The sequence below is a fragment of the Elephantulus edwardii genome, unplaced genomic scaffold (assembly GCF_000299155.1).
Source record: "Elephantulus edwardii isolate Elephantulus edwardi_28Jun2011 unplaced genomic scaffold, EleEdw1.0 scaffold00077, whole genome shotgun sequence".
Lineage (NCBI taxonomy): Eukaryota > Metazoa > Chordata > Mammalia > Macroscelidea > Macroscelididae > Elephantulus > Elephantulus edwardii.
Genome location: NW_006399827.1, coordinates 10,750,285 through 10,765,458, shown reverse-complemented (window position 1 = coordinate 10,765,458; position 15,174 = coordinate 10,750,285). Strand labels below are relative to the sequence as shown.

At 50.0% G+C, this 15,174-nt stretch overlaps 1 protein-coding gene across 1 annotated transcript; it reads right to left on the bottom strand.

Annotated features, from left to right (window-relative positions):
- Positions 1-1,399: 1,399 nt before the first annotated feature.
- HOXB3 (homeobox B3) lies at positions 1,400-3,558 on the bottom strand. The gene is made up of 2 exons (XM_006889341.1): positions 3,108-3,558; positions 1,400-2,238 (listed from the first exon to the last, which is right to left on the bottom strand). Exons 1-2 carry the CDS (start codon positions 3,556-3,558, stop codon positions 1,400-1,402), a joined length of 1,290 nt encoding a protein of 429 aa, XP_006889403.1.
- Between the last annotated feature and the right edge of the window lie 11,616 nt (positions 3,559-15,174).

Genomic DNA, 15,174 nt, shown 5'->3' with positions numbered 1-15,174 from the left:
TACAAATTCAGGACTATACAGTGACGATTAGGAGCTGAGTTCATGCCTTTTAAACTAATTACAATTGCTCATAAGTACGAGTTTAACATAAATCTACAGCTCTTCTAGAATACAAGAATAACTAAAATAGCTGGTTTTACATGACAGGAAAACACAACGTCCTTTATTACAAGTAAATACTAAAAAAAGTACAATTTTTTTCCTTTTTTTTGTCCCTCATAAATACATAATGTCAGGGGATAAATAATACAAAAAGAAAATATTTTAACAGGCTATAACCAATAAATATATATGAAAATGTTCACTAGAACACACGCTTTTTGAGCGATGCTGGACGCCTGCAGGCCCAGGCATCTCTCTCAGTTGTTTTTATATCCATTAAAGTGTAAACTCTAAGTGCAACAAAAGTGTCCTCACAGGAAGGTTGAGCCAGACTCACAGGCCAAGCTATAGCCCCTGCCTAGGACAGACAGTTTGTTCAAATATACCCTGTTTCACGTTAAGTCAAGAGAAGAACAGAAGGAAAGAAAAAGTCTAGAACCTCGTGTCACTGATTGCTTTCTATGGAGAGAGGCAGATGGACCTGGAGCCTTGCTAGGAGGCAGCAGGATGGGCAAGCCTTCTGTCCTGACCTTGCTGCCTCCTAACTTTTATGTAAAAGGAGAAAAAAAAATATATCTATTTAGGCATATATCTAGTTAGGCAGCTCTAACTTTCAGGATCTCTCATCCCTGAGCCCTCTGAAAATGGTAATCAATGGAGGACAGAATATAGGTAAATAATGTCCAATAGCAGAAAAATATAAGTCTAGAAATTGAGAGGGGGAAGTGTCCCAAACCAACCTCAGATAGATGGGAGCAAGCCTGAGGCCTCTGGGAATCAGGAGGGAAATGTGTTTTGTGCCCTTGGATTTTAAATGTGTCTTGTTTTGTTTTTTAAAGAGAATAGAGAGGAATAACAAAAAGTCAAGGTTGGGGGAGTTGCCCACAGATGGAAGGTAAGTTGGTTGGTGATGGCCTAGCCATCCTGTCTGGGTTTTTCTTACATTTTTAAAATGTGCTTATCTGCCTTGTTTTCCTAACTCCTTTTCCTCTACCCTACGCCCCAGCGTGGAATTCTGACTGGTAGTGCTGGAGCTCTGGGATTGATAGGATCATCTCCAATCTGCTATGGTTGGATCTGCTTTTGGATGGGTTGGCAGACAGATAGAATAAGGAGCTGGAGAACTGAAAAGTCACTTCTCAGACCAGGGGAGAAGGTGCTAGAAGCTTTTTCTTCCTAGAGAGCCTCCCTGCCTCCTCTTTCAGACCTCCATGGTTGCCTTCCAGAGCTCACATCCCCACAGGCTGTCCTCCCTGGCCTGATCCTCTCACCTCTCCCCTCCGTCTGTGCTCTCCCATCACAGGTGTGTTAGTTTGGGCGCTTCTTGGATTCTACCCTGAGGAGCAGGCGCGTGGTGAGAGGAGAGGTCTGTGTAGGTGGGGTGGGGATCGCAGGGTCCGTGGTGCTGACTGGGGGCCATAGGGGGCGCCCCGTTGTAGTCCAGGTTCCCCGAGGGGTGGTGGGAAAGGTGGTTGAGGCCGTAGAGGGAGGGGCCGGCAGGGGGCGGCAGCGGATCCGCGTAGCCCCCGCCCACATACACAGGGCTGCCTTGCATGGTGGGCGTCCCATAAGCGCCCCCGTTGGCCTGGAGGACGTGGGGCTCGTAGTCGGGAGCCGGGGTTGGGGGGTACTTCTGCGGGGCGCCGCAGCCCTTGAGAGGGGCCTGGTAGTTGGAGGGCAGCGCGTAGGCGTTCTGGTGGGCCTTGGCGAAGGCAGGCGGGGACGGGCTCTCGTAGCTGGGCGTCATGGAGTGTAAGGCGTTCATGAAGCCGGCGGTGGACTGCATGGGCTGTGGGGGGCTGCCGGCGGGGGAAGGGCCCCCCGACGACGAGGCCAGCCCCTTGGCCTTCTGGTCCTTTTTGTACTTCATGCGCCGGTTCTGGAACCAGATCTTGATCTGGCGCTCGCTGAGGTTCAGCAGGTTGGCCATCTCCACGCGGCGCGGCCGGCACAGGTAGCGGTTGAAGTGGAACTCCTTCTCCAGCTCCACCAGCTGCGCGCTCGTGTACGCGGTCCGCGCCCGCTTGGACGCCGCCGACCCGGGGGGGCTTTTGTCTCCTCCCCCGCCGCCACCACCCCCACCGCCGCCGCCTCCACCTCCACCGCCACCGCCAACTCCGCCACCGCCGCAGCCCTCTGCCGGATCCGAGGGGGAGGGGTGGGAAGGGAAGAAAATGAAATAAAAGATAATTACTGAACACGCCGAAATTGAATGCATCGTTTCTTAATAAATCCAGGCCTGGACTTGGAGCCCCCGCCGCCCGCCCTCTCCCGTCCCCGCCTCCTTGCAGTCTAGCAGCCCCCCCCCCCCGCCCGTCGTATTAGCGGACACTCTATAATAGTGGCATTTATTAAGAGACCTGTTCTCCTCGCGCTGCCCCAGCTTATGAAAATTTGATCATGTCACGCAGACAGAGCTGCATGGCCATTTATTTAGGGTTGGGTTTGCGCGCGCGCGCGCGTCCTTTCTCTTCCTTACCCCTAATTCCAGGTCTGGGAAGACACACGCTCCCACCCCCACCCCTATCCCCGCCTTGTAGGGGACAAGTGGTTAAGGAAAGCCTGGAGGGTATCTGGACATTTTTAAGTAGGCAACCGAGGTATGGTGCAAAGGAGCCACCGTGCCTAGAGGCCGGGACGCCAGGGCCGGCTGGGTGATTAATACCCATAGTAATCATACTTAATAATAATCAATCGCTGAAGCGGCTGTGCCCTCAAGGCAGCGCCTCTAGGCTCTGCGGCCTTGAGAGGCTCCAAGGCCAGTGGCAGGCCTCCCGGAGTTCTCAAAAGCTGGGAGGGTGGGCCTGAGATGAGAGGGTGCTGGGGTGAAAGGTCATCAGGTGGTGGGAGGTAGGCGGAATGCATCTCTAACGCTGCCACTTGATATTGCTCCCAACCCTGCACCCCAGGCCGCCTCCTGGGCGCCGAGGGTCTGGGTGCTAGAATAACAGTTGCATTCCTGACCTGGACAAAAGCTGAGGAAGAGGAAGTCATAGAGCTGGTACCTGTGCCGGGGGAGCTGTTTTTCAGCTTGGACGTTTGCCTCGACTCTTTCATCCAGGGGAATATCTGTTTGGTGAGGGTGGAGTTGGAGCCAGGGCCACACTTGGGGGGGCCACTTTTGCTGGGCCCTCCGGAGGCGTTATTGCTGTTGCTAGTGGTACTGGTGGGTGCAGCGCTGGGTGGGGGTGAGCCGGGTGGGGCGGGCAGGGGTTCAGGGGCCAGACTGGGCCTCATGCAGCTGCCATTGAGCTCCTTGCTTTTGGCATGTGGGGCAGCATTGCCCAGGGACTGCAGTGAGCATGCTGAGCGCTGATAATCACCCTCCAGGTGCGTGGCCGCCTGGAAAGAGGGTTGGGGGGGCCCATCATAGCCGAAGCCATTGCTGCCTGGGTACGTGGAATAGCCTCCGAAGAGTGCAGCAGCGGTATTGTCGTAGTAGGTGGTTTTCTGCATCGCTGGGCGAGGCCCTCGCCCTCGGAGTGGGTGGCAACTTGCAAGGGCCTGATACCCTCACAACCGGACATTGGCACCCCTGGGGGTCACGTGACACGCGGGACCCCCGACTCCTTTCCTTCCCCCTCCTCTGGAGTCTGTTGGCAGCGGCTGACCTGTGGAGTGAGAGAAGAGACACAAGGGGGAGAAGAGGACTGGGACACAAATCCATCTTAGGCACTGAAAAGAAAACTGACATCAATAGTTTGTGGGTCCCCCCCCCCCGTCTCACCCCTCCCAACATTTCCAAAGCACACGATGAGGCTACTTTCCTGATCTAAAATGGATTTTTCTTCTATCAATACTTTCATTTTTTAAAAAAGCCTACAGGTTTTCATTTCCATTTACAAAAGAAGGACTATACCCTTTTGATGACCACCTGGGTATAAAATCTTACTGCTATCACCAGGGCCATTGCTTCTTCCTTGCCTGTGGCACTAACCCCTGACCTCTCCTCCCCCTTCCCTCTCCCCAACTCTGAGAAAGGGTGGCTTAAAGGGAGGGGGGGAAAGACTCCAAAATAAAAGCTCCATCATCATTCTCCTCTGGACTAAGAAGCTTCTCTGCCTCCTCTTTGCATTGGTCCAAGCCCATCCAAGCTTTTCCACTCAAGCCTAGAAGTCTAGACTAGAAGATAACCAGAGGACCACTTGCAAAAGTGAAAGGGACAGAAGAGGCCAGCAAGTTCAACAGGGGACCTTTTGTGAGGACTCCTCCCCACCTCCTACCTCACAAAGACAACAGTATCAACAGCTGGACTAGAAACTTTATGAAAATTTTTAACCTTAAAAGTTAGTGGAACCAAATCTCCTCAAGGGTCATGCTGCAGGTACGGCCACCTCCAGCCTAAGTCGGCCTAGCCAAGTCTGGGCCTCTGCAGCCAGCAGCCCCCCCACCCCGCCCCCTAGGGGTTCCCCAAATGGAGCTAGAGTGTTTCACTTTCCCTGGCCAGGCTCCTTGGTGCTGTAACCATTTGGCCCAAGTTCCCCTCTCCTCTCCCACCCTCAGCAGATTTAATTTCCCCCACCCTTTTCTTGACAACCTATTTTCTTTGGATTCTCCAAAAGAAATAAAGAACTGTATGTGTAATTGCTGAACTTTTTTACCGGCAGGCACAGAAAGTGCTTTTTTAAGAGAAACATTATGTCTGGGGAGGGGGGAAAGTCAACAAAACAATTTAAAAAATATTCTCTAGGTTGAAAACAGAAGATACTCCTGCTTACTGAGCTCCTCTAATGCAAGAAGAAAAAGAAACTCCAAACCCAAAATAATCAACAACAAAAACTCAAGCACTACTGCTATACAGTTGAGGTTTTTTGAAATATGTCAGGTAAATAAAGATTCAAGCTGCTGTGGCTTTTGTGGATTGTTTTCAAACTTCTGACTACATTTTCCACCACCCTGTCTTCCTCAACACTTTGACCACCAGATTGACCCTCTTCTGACATATGTTTGGAATATTTAAATCTCATTCAGCCCAGCTGGTCAACTCCAAAGAAAACTAAAAATAGAAAATAAACTTAAAGGGGTGCAGGTAAAGGAAGTCCCTCCCACACATAAATCCCCTTCCTAATGACACAGATTTACACTCAAAAGGGAGCCAGGGTAGCCCTGAGTTCCGATTGGTTTCTGAGAAGAATTTGTTTCTGGGTAATCCACAAGGGTCTGCAAAGCAGCAGGTCCTTCCATGGAGAACTGGAGTTCAATTGACCAGGCTGACCCAATCCTTTTATTATTATTACCATTAGCCTCTGATGATTTAACCAAAATTAGCTTCTGAGCAGCCCTGGCTGAAGGGGGAATTAATTAACAGGCATCAGTTGAGTTTGTTATTAATAGATAGAGAAGAGAATGAAATAAAAACGTTGGAGGGGGTTGGCTGGCTGGGCCCTAGCTTTATTTAGTCTAGATGATTGTTACAGCAATAATGATGATGATGGTGATAATAAAACAATAATATGACTAGACGCCTGGGGCTGAAATCCCTGTGCCCCCCCCCCAATAAACCCTAAACCGACGCAGGACCGAGGCCAGGCGACTGTGAGAACCACAGAAGCTAGAGACAAGCTAGGAAAGAATGAAGGCTCCGCCGGCTGCCAGGCAAGGCCGGGAAGGGTTGTGGCCAGAGTCCGCTCACGGCTGCTCCCGCCCGGCTATCCGAGCCGCTTCTGAGACAAGCTACCGGCCGCGCGATGCTGGCCCAAGAAGGCGAGGAGATCAAGACTCCCAGACGCTTAGCAGCAGCTGGTTCCCAGCGCACCAGGCCGGCCGAGGAGTGAGCCCCGCAGGCGGCAGCAAGTTTGGGCGCCCAAGGTAACCGAATTAAAAGGCGCCTTTGCAACTCCGCTCCAGTACTCTGCCAGGCCGTAGTTTGAGCCGGAGGGCGCGGGACCTGGATGGTGGGACTGTGAGAAGAGGGGAAGGTACCGTGGAGATGGGCGATCTGGGGATCCAGGAAAAGAGGGGGTGGGGAGCAGCTCTACCAAACCAAATATGTCTATTTCCTTTGCCTCCATGTTGGAAAAATTCAAGCTCCATATGGCTTCTCGGGAGGGAGGGGATCGGTGGCTCCCGGCTTCCCCCCAGGGTCTCGCTGAAGAAGAGAGATGAGCTTCCCCCAAGAACCCCACTTAGCGGGGCACACCCCTCACAGAGAGCCGAGGAGGGTAACAATAGCTGGAGAAGCCCCTGGAGAGGAGAACAGGCCACCTTCCAAGATCTAAAAATATTAATGGAAGGAAGAGAAATAAAAAACCAAGAAAGGGAGCCGGAGAAAGGTTAGGCTCTTCTTAGTAGCCGGGGGAAAATTCAAGCCTGGATCTGGCTGCTGGAAGAAGAGGAGAAAAGGAGAGAAGCAGGAAGAGAGAGAGAGAGGGAGAGAGAGAGTGTGAGAGAGAGGGAGGGAGGGAGGGAGGGAGAGAGTCGCTGCGTGGAAGGAAGCTTAAAGCTTGTGAACTCTTCTTGAACCGAGATTGGAGTCATATGGGCCATAAATCATTGAGACATACTCTCCGCCATTCACAAACTGATAGCCTATTTCAGTCCAGCTTACCTTAGCCACCGACGAGGGGAGAACAGGCAGACATAATATATATTCACATCGAGCCCCAGCGCGAGCGGCAGGCGAGAAATCTCCCCTCCTTGAAGGCAAAGGAAAAAAAGACCACTGTTTAAAGCTGCGTCGCCCCCCCCCCAATAGCCACCCCGGCTGGGGAGCCCGAGGGGCAGAGCGGCCGGAGGAGCCGCGCGGCGTCCGCTTCAATTCACTCGGCTTAGGAGCGGGGGTGCGCAGGAGGGTGGGGGTAGGGAGCGGCGAGGGGGGGAAATAGAAGAAGCGCGGAGAGGTGCGGGCGGCCCAGCGCGGGGAGCAGCGCCCGGCTCAGCGCTGGCTGTGCGGCCCAGCCGCCACAGTGTGCTTGCCCTATAAGACTGGTACGCCCTACTCTCGGTAACAATGGCCTCTGCTTTTGCACAGGGAAAAACACACACACACACACACACACACACACACACACACACACACACACACAAGCTTACACACACAAGCCCCCAGCTCTCCCCCTTTAGCAAGCTTAGATGCCTGATAAGGAAGGTGATGGTGTGATAGAGGAGGGAGATTTATTATCATATCCTCCCCCCCAAAAAAAGCCAAGAGTGATAAAGGAAAAGTAGAGTATCTGTTGTGATGTTGTATTTTGTTGGGTTTTTTGAGTTCTGGGTTTTGGGGAATTTTTTTAAGAACAGGTAAATTTTTCAATCTGAGAATCTGGGGGGAGGTAGGGGAGAGCGAAGGCAAAGCCAAGCCAGTGGAGTTCACTGCTCCCCCTCCCACACACGCTGGTAGACCATTATGCTAATTTGAGAAGTAGCGCTCAGAGGCCTGGTCTGAGGCGCGGGTCTGCCTGCGGGTGGGGGTACTGGGTGCCCCAGTGCTTTCATTCGTAGTTGGAACGTCAGGACTTTTTTTTTCCCCCCAAGCAATTTCACTCTGGGGACTGGTGGCGAGGTCTCCCGCCCTCTGGCTGTGACTCCCTTCAGAGTCTCCCTTTCTTCTCTTCCTGACACCCTCTCTATTCCTCCTCTCCCCTTCCAAATCTCCAGGCTGAATCTCCAACTCCGGCAGGGGAAAAGGGAGGCCAGATTTTCTAAAATTTTGTCTTAACACCACCACATTCCCCCTCCCCCCACTTTCTTTTTTCGTTTTTGAGGACAGACAACAAGAGGTGAGTGATAATTATTTTTAATTTTTTTTTTTTTTTTTTGCTTGGGGGAGGTACTTGAGGACAGAGTGACAAAAAGAAGACCCTGTGTTTAACTTGAGCTGGAGACACCACTGGCAGTAGAGGCTGTGGGAACTTTAGGGAGAAGTTTCTGCTGCCATTCTCACCTCCAGAGGCAGAAGGGGCTAAGAAGTGCTAATGGCATTTGTACTTCTAAGAAGATGAGAAGAGCTAGTGAAATATCCTACCAGAGATTGCACTAACAGACAAACAGAGTCGGAGGATTTTTTATTATTATTATTATTCAGAACAAAACCTGTCTGTTTCAGCTTTGCAAGATTTATGACTCTTGGCACAAGTGAGGGAGTCTACAAAAGCAAAACTTTTTTCAGAGTGTGTTCAAGAAAGGCAAAGAGGAGGCCTGTAGGCGGAAGATGGGAGCCAAGAATGTAGGTGTCTGCAGATCTGGAGCAGCAGCGGGGAACAATCATTCCCAAAGGAAGAAAAAGGGAAAAAATCACCAGGACTTTTCCAAAAGTGGGAGTGTTTGCAACTCTGCTTAAGTGCTGACTCGACTTGGGACCTAGGGGATAAAATAGAAGGCAGGCTCTCTTTCACAAAGACAGCTTGGAAAACTGGTTTTGTTAGCCTGATGTGAACAGAGCCAGCGACCACCCTGTAGTCTCCAGATTAGGATACTTGCCTGGCTTTGGCCTTCTCCCATCTGCATGCACCAGGAGAGACCGGGCTGGGGAGAACAAAGGTGAGAGAGATGCTTCCCAGCTATTGTTTTCCTTCCAGGAGAGGTTGGCTGTGTCTGATAGAGCTGCTCCACATTCCCTTGATCCTACTCACAGGCTCTGCCTTCAGCTGAGAAAGGATCCTAGTCTAGCATTGAGAATAGCCTCCATTTCTTCAAGGGCTCCTGAGCCCGGCTGGTGGACTTCAACAACCAGTTTCTGGGGCCATGCTGAGAAGAGAGGGATAGGGTAAGGGCCTCCCTATCCTACAGCAACAGGGGCCAGATGCAGAACTAAAGAAGGGAAGGGAGAAAAGATGGGGTTGAAAGAGGGTATTTTTCTTTGTTTATTAATATTAACAAGGTGGGGGGAGGGAATGCCCAGACCAATCTCAGTGTAATAAAGAGCAAGCTGAGAGCCCAAGAGAAAACTTTCAGGGCTGTCTGACTGTGTGGTTATAAGAACCCTGGTTCAAACCCTGGCTGAAGAATATAGGATTAGTTAGCTGCAGGTAGTTTTGGACCAGGTAGTTTGGAGACACAGGCCAGAGAAGCTTCCAGTGACTTAGGGGAATGAACATTTTTTATTTTTTCTTTCAGTACATCCTCCAAAAAAAAGTCCAGAATGCACCTCACCTCAGACCCTCCAGTTCTCCTCATGACTACTATTACTGGCTACTGGCTTAAGAAGGTCCCAGTAAAATCAGAGATGCAGAGAACTTCCTTGCTGAAGATGAGGGAAAGAGGTTGCACAACTTCCTCTGGAGGAATAAAAAGAGCCCAGGAAACACCCCGTCTGCTCTGGACCTATATGAGAGGGAAGGGCCTGGAGCTGAGCTGAGAGTGGTAGCATTTTTCCCCCCCAGAGATAACAGCAACATCCCCCAGTTGGGGCTGCTTCAAACTCTTCACAGCTGCCTTCAAACTTCAGGAGACAAAGTGGGGTAATGAGTAACTGGGCCCTTCAAAGAGCTCTGAGGTCCCTTCTGGCTACCTAAGATGCAAGGCACTGTGAGGCTGGAGCAAAAAGAAATAGAGTGCAAGAAATCTAATCTAGAGAAAGTATTCGGAGGAGATGCACCTTCAGATGCAGTAGGAGATGAAGTGCAGGGCTATTTCTTTTTGGAGAACAGCCTATTGGGAATGCCTAGGAGGCAAACAGATTCTAGTTTGATTTCTTCCTTTCCCTCCTTCCTTTCTCAGAGAGTCCAGACGGGTCAGTTGCACCTAACTGAAGCTGGGGACTGGATGAATGTCACAGCAAGCAGCTCTGAGGGTGCCTATTTCGTTTTAGCTCTTCCAGAGGTTTCACAGGACAAAGTGGGGTGATGATTTGCTGAGACACACAAAAGAGGTCTGAGGAAGACTCTGAGATCCAGAAAAAGATTCATGAGTCAAAAGCACATTGGAGATAAAAAAAGAAGAAATAATTTCTCCCTGAATTCGGGGAAAGGAAACGTGTATGTTAGAAAGAGAGATGTATGCTCTGCAATCCCAGAAGGTATGCGGTTCAAATCCACCAGATGCTCTGCTGAAGAAGGAGGAGCAATCTCCTCCGGTACCAGTCAGATCCAATTTGACAGTACACATACAAAATAATAATAATAATAAAAATATTTTTTTAAAAAAAAGAAAGAGAGATGTAATGAAAGTGAGATCGAAAACAAGAAAGCCTGAAAGACAACACTTTGGTGCAAAACAATAAAGGCAAAATTAATAATAAAGCTAGAAGTTAGAGAAAACTCCCTTTCTTGGGCATCCTTTCCTTTTCAAATCCATTAAATGCCAAGATACTCCCTCCGGTCCCCCAGGCTGATTCAGTACCTACAATGAGGAGAACTCAAAACTCCCTTAATAACAGCTGGATGCCCATTCTTAGGATGTTAGTGGGATCACCGTGTTCCCCTCACTCCAAAGAGCAAACGAAAATTGTCCTCTGCATAAGGGCAAAGCAACTGGCTGCTTTAAAACCTAACTCAGACTTCAGCTTGGGGAAGCCAAGGATCCTGCTAAGGTTCTACTAACACAGAATCTGGCGGCCCACATAAAGGGCTGGGAACCGAAGGTGAAGCATTCAATGATTTGACCCTCTTTTTAATCTTGTCTAGTTACCCGTTGGCCCGACCCTTCTTTCTGGTTTCACCGCTCAACTTTGTGGTTACCGTAGAGCCCTGAAAAGTTCACACGTGTGCCAAATCTTCATTTCCTCTTAAATATTAATAAAGATTTCAAAGCTGGAGGTTGTAATGTGGGAATTGCTAATGAACTCTCATGTTTGTATCCCAACCCCCACCTCTAATAAGCCTGGGTGGGTAGGGAACAAAGAGGCTGTGAAGAAGATGCTCACGCCTCCGCTGCGGAGGCCCCGCGTTGACCACATAGACCCGCCTGAGCAGAAGGACGGCATGTAAAAAGAAGCTGCTAAGATTGCAGAAAAAGGGGTAAAATATTCCAGCTGTACTTTCACCCTGTGAAAAGGGACTCGGTCTAGGTGTACGGGGGAGCTATCCAACTGTGGAAGGCAAACACACACAAATACACTCTAGGAAAGGCACCAGGGTCAGCAAAGTCCTCTCTGGTGACCCAAAAGGTTGCCTCACTGCACTGGCTAGGGCATGGTGGTGCTGTGACAGGATAATCCCAAAGGTTGGGAAGTAGGTGGTCCAAACACACACAGTCCCTCCTCACCTAGAAACTCCACAAGCAAATCTCAGCCCCTTCAAGTCCCAAGACAAAGATGAGCAGAGTCAAGAGGCAATGAGGGAGAAGGACTACAACCCTGGGCAGCTTTAGGGGGAAGAGAAGGAAGAAGCAAGCAAGGGTGGAACAAGGGCCCAGTAAATTGTCCAGGTCTCTTCTGAAAGATTGGATGTCTTTCTCCCAGTGACCTCTGTTTAGCAGACAATAACTCACCCAATTAATGACCAATCAGTGGAAGGCCTTCAGAATTGTCTCCAAATATAAAATCCTAAAGTCAGGCTGGGATAAAGCCAGCGTCTGGCCTGCCAGTTCTTTTGTTTTGTTCTTTTTCAAAATAGAATTAGGAGTGAAGCTTTAGGAAGTAGATTATCTTGCCAGAATCTCTGAGTTCCAGGCTCCCAAAATAAGGCAGTTTCCTACCTCTTCTCCCTTCTTCCAGCAGAACTCACATCCCAGATTATTTTCCAAGATTTTCTGGAAGCTTCTCAGCACTTCCTGGCCTCCTCATATCCTAGATCCTACAAGATACTATAAGTTCTCCTCATATCCCGGAAGTGCTTTGCACACTTAGGAAGCAATTGAGGAAGCCTCATCCTATGAAATTTTATCTTCCCCCAAATGGGGAGAAAGATGAAAGAGTAAGAGAAGGAGTAGGATGTTCCACTACTCTGCAGGTTTTGTGTCTTGGCTGCGCTGGAGGGAGATAGGATGCAGCAAGGTAGGTGCCCTCTTCCAGAAGGAGAGAGTCCAAAAGTCTAGGGGTCAGAGTCAGCCACCTGCTATCACAGCATCAGAAGGCTGAAACCATAATCCAACCTCTGAGCTGTGGTAAGAGGTCCCTTAAAAGCAGCATTCAGAATGACTCCAGCCTTGGCCCAGTCAGTATCTGACAAGCAAAGAACCTGTTCAGTGACTGAGCTGCTTCTCCCTTAACTCCACCCCTGGATGTCAATTCCAGCCCAGCCCCAGCCAGCTAGGTTTTCTCCATTGCTTTCTATCCCCATTGCTTTTGGCCTGCACTCATCATCTGCTGAGAGGGAAGGTGCTTCTGGGAGAAGGAATGGTCCTCTTTCCAATGGATTTCCTACAGTCAGTCTGTAATGATCCACTGCTTTGGGCATAAACAAACTATATAATGCAAATAAACATGTAGTCACTTCCAAACCTAGTTGTTCACAAAACCCCAGGACACACTGTCTCACAGTGGACAGGTACATAGTATGTATCTGGGTGTTAGAGAAGTACTAAAAATCATACCAAGGGAGAATTCTGAGATTGTCCAGCCCAGCATTGTTACCGCTATGGAAACTGAGGCCCATGGTGGGAATGTGATATGTCTAGTAATACTTGAGAGTCAAAAGATTTAGATTCTAGGGTTGGCTATGTGATCTGAGGTAAGACACTCTCGATGTTCCTTCCCTTGTGTAAAGCCAGAATATATGTGTTGAGTGGCGAGGAAGTGGGACTCTAGTCTCTCAGATCCTCTCTTAGACTGACAGTTTATGGTACTCTATGTGTTGATGGCAATAAACAGAGTTCTGACAAAAATGGGCACCATCATGGCCAAACACAGACTTTCTTCTTGGGATTTAACTGCTTATACACCACCATCACCACTAAATTAAAATCTCACTCCTGTTTCTCTCTCTCTCACACACCCAGAGAGAGAGAGAGGCAGACAGAGGCTCTTCGTGACTGATTTTTACTACTCTACTACATGTGGAATGGGTTGCTCTCTACCCTTATCACCAAGTCAAAATTGCTATTTTTGGATGCAGCAATCAGAGCAGTAAATAATTAATTTGTATAATTAGTTGAAGAAGCCTTCAACCTGGCAATATTTAACCAGTAGTCAATGGTCCCATTGTACCAGCCTGGCCTTCTCACCCCACCCCCACCTCTGCCCACACACCTACCATCCTTCCCAATTGCCTCCCTCCCCTAACAGACCAGCATTCCCAAGATGACCCACATGGTGCTGAGGGAAGCAGATCTGGCCCTCCTCAACAAAGTTTCATTCTCAATCCAGTCTGTGCTCCCCACGAAAAGTGATCTGCCTACTGCTGCACCTGCAGCTTGCTCTCCCTGCCCCCACCCCAGAACTGGGCTGGTCTCAGGGTTCCGACTTTCTGCTCTTGGGACACATGTAATCCACCTCTCCAGCACAAGATGCCCCAACAATGCAGCGAGTTTGCATTTCAAGAAACTCCCATTAATATCAATTTACTTCACTGAAACCTCGGGTTCTTCATCAAGTTGATGATTTATGATAAAATCAATTAAATTACGGCCACTTAGGGCCCAGCCGCTTCCTCTCAGATTTCATTGGTGCGGGGCCCAAGTGTCTGGTGGAAAAATGCAAGTTTAGCTGGAGGCGAGGAAAGATAATTCTGCGGCTGAGAAAATTTAATGCAAAACAATTTCCAAGCAGAGCCAGGCGTCTGGGCAGATATGCAAGAGCCACCAGTTGGCCTGTGCCTGCGGAAATAAAGACCTAGGAGTCCAAACGTTTTACTCTCACCACCGCCCCCCCTCACCCTACATGGGTCCCTCCCTTGGTTTGCCTTTGTGTTCATTTGTTCCTCACCACCACCACCACCCCACAACAGAGACTTCAGGGAATTCAAGCAGTAATGGAGAAGTCCAAGCCACGAAGGCCCAGCCTCAAGCCACTTATCTTTTTCTTCTCTCTTTCCCCTGACACACACCATACAGTGAGGCTCACCAGACCCTCTAAGTCTCCCACAGTTGGGTTAAAAATTCAAAGTGAAGATCAGCCTGTGTGGGCAGATGGCAAAGAAGAATGGGTAAAGAGACCAGGAGGCAGGCTAGTGGGCCTTGATGTGGCCGTGGGAGTAAGGACAGCACATCCAGAAAGAACAGTACCCCCAAGGAGCGGGGGCAGGGCATCCAAGTGCATCCTCAGAGTTACCACATCCCAGAACACCAGGGGCCAAAGAACAAAGTCTTTTCTAGATTCTCAATGTGTCTGTCCACTGAAGTAACAAGAGAAAATGTTGTGAATTACCTATGACAGACTCCAGCCCAGGCACATACCTCCCCCACATGTAGACCCCAGACTACACAAACACACTTATGAGTGTGCATGCCCACACACATGTCACACCCTGTCCCTGCAGAGGGACTGTCCCCACCGTCTCCCCACATCTGGGAAAATAAATTCCTCAGTATCAAGCTGGCATTGCCTCCCACTATCTCAGGAGAGGGGCTTCTCCCGCCCATGTTGTTTGGTTTTTGGTTTCCAGAGAGAGGAGCTGGGAGTAAACACAGCTTCTCCAAAGCCATAAATCACCCCTGCTCCTACCTTCTGGGCTTAACACCCAGCAGTCAGTGCAAACTCTTGTCGTTTCAGCTTCAAATAACCCTCTTGGTGCTAAAGCTCTGGGCCAGGGTGGCCACTGGGTGGTGAGGGCTGGCCGACCTCCCCCTAGCAGATGCCCCTCTTAACCCACAGCTTCTAACTCCTTGTAAATTATCGGAGGGAGCGGGGTCTCCAGTACTCTTTCTTAGAAGAGTGCCTGATACCCTAACAGCGTCCCTGTCCACACACTCACATTCCTCCACACTCACTCTGCACCCCTCCATCCTTCTACCCCACCTCATGCCTCACCACACTTTCCTAAATTGCTCTCAGCTTCGTCTTCAAAGATTCTGATCCCAGGCTTTTTCCTAGCCCAGAAAAGAGCTGGGTGGTGGGGATGTTCGCCTACCTTGCAGGCTTTGAGCCTCGGACTTCTGGACTCCCCAAATGTCCGGTCTCTACTCCGGCCCTACACTTACCTGAGCAGTCTCCTGCTAGGGCGCAAGCAGAAGTAGGTTGCAGGGCACAAGGGGCGCGGGGCGCATAATGGAAGCAATTGGCGGGCCTGGATCTTTCGGGCCCAGCTGGGGCTCCGC

What these genes read in the sequence shown, in the direction of transcription:
- HOXB3 (XM_006889341.1), bottom strand. Translation starts at nt 3,558, where the DNA reads ATGCAGAAAACCACCTACTACGACAATACCGCTGCTGCACTCTTCGGA. An exon ending in AAACAGCTCCCCCGGCACAG is followed by an intron (nt 2,239 to 3,107) that starts GTACCAGCTCTA and finishes CGGATCCGGCAG; the next exon opens with AGGGCTGCGGCGGTGGCGGA.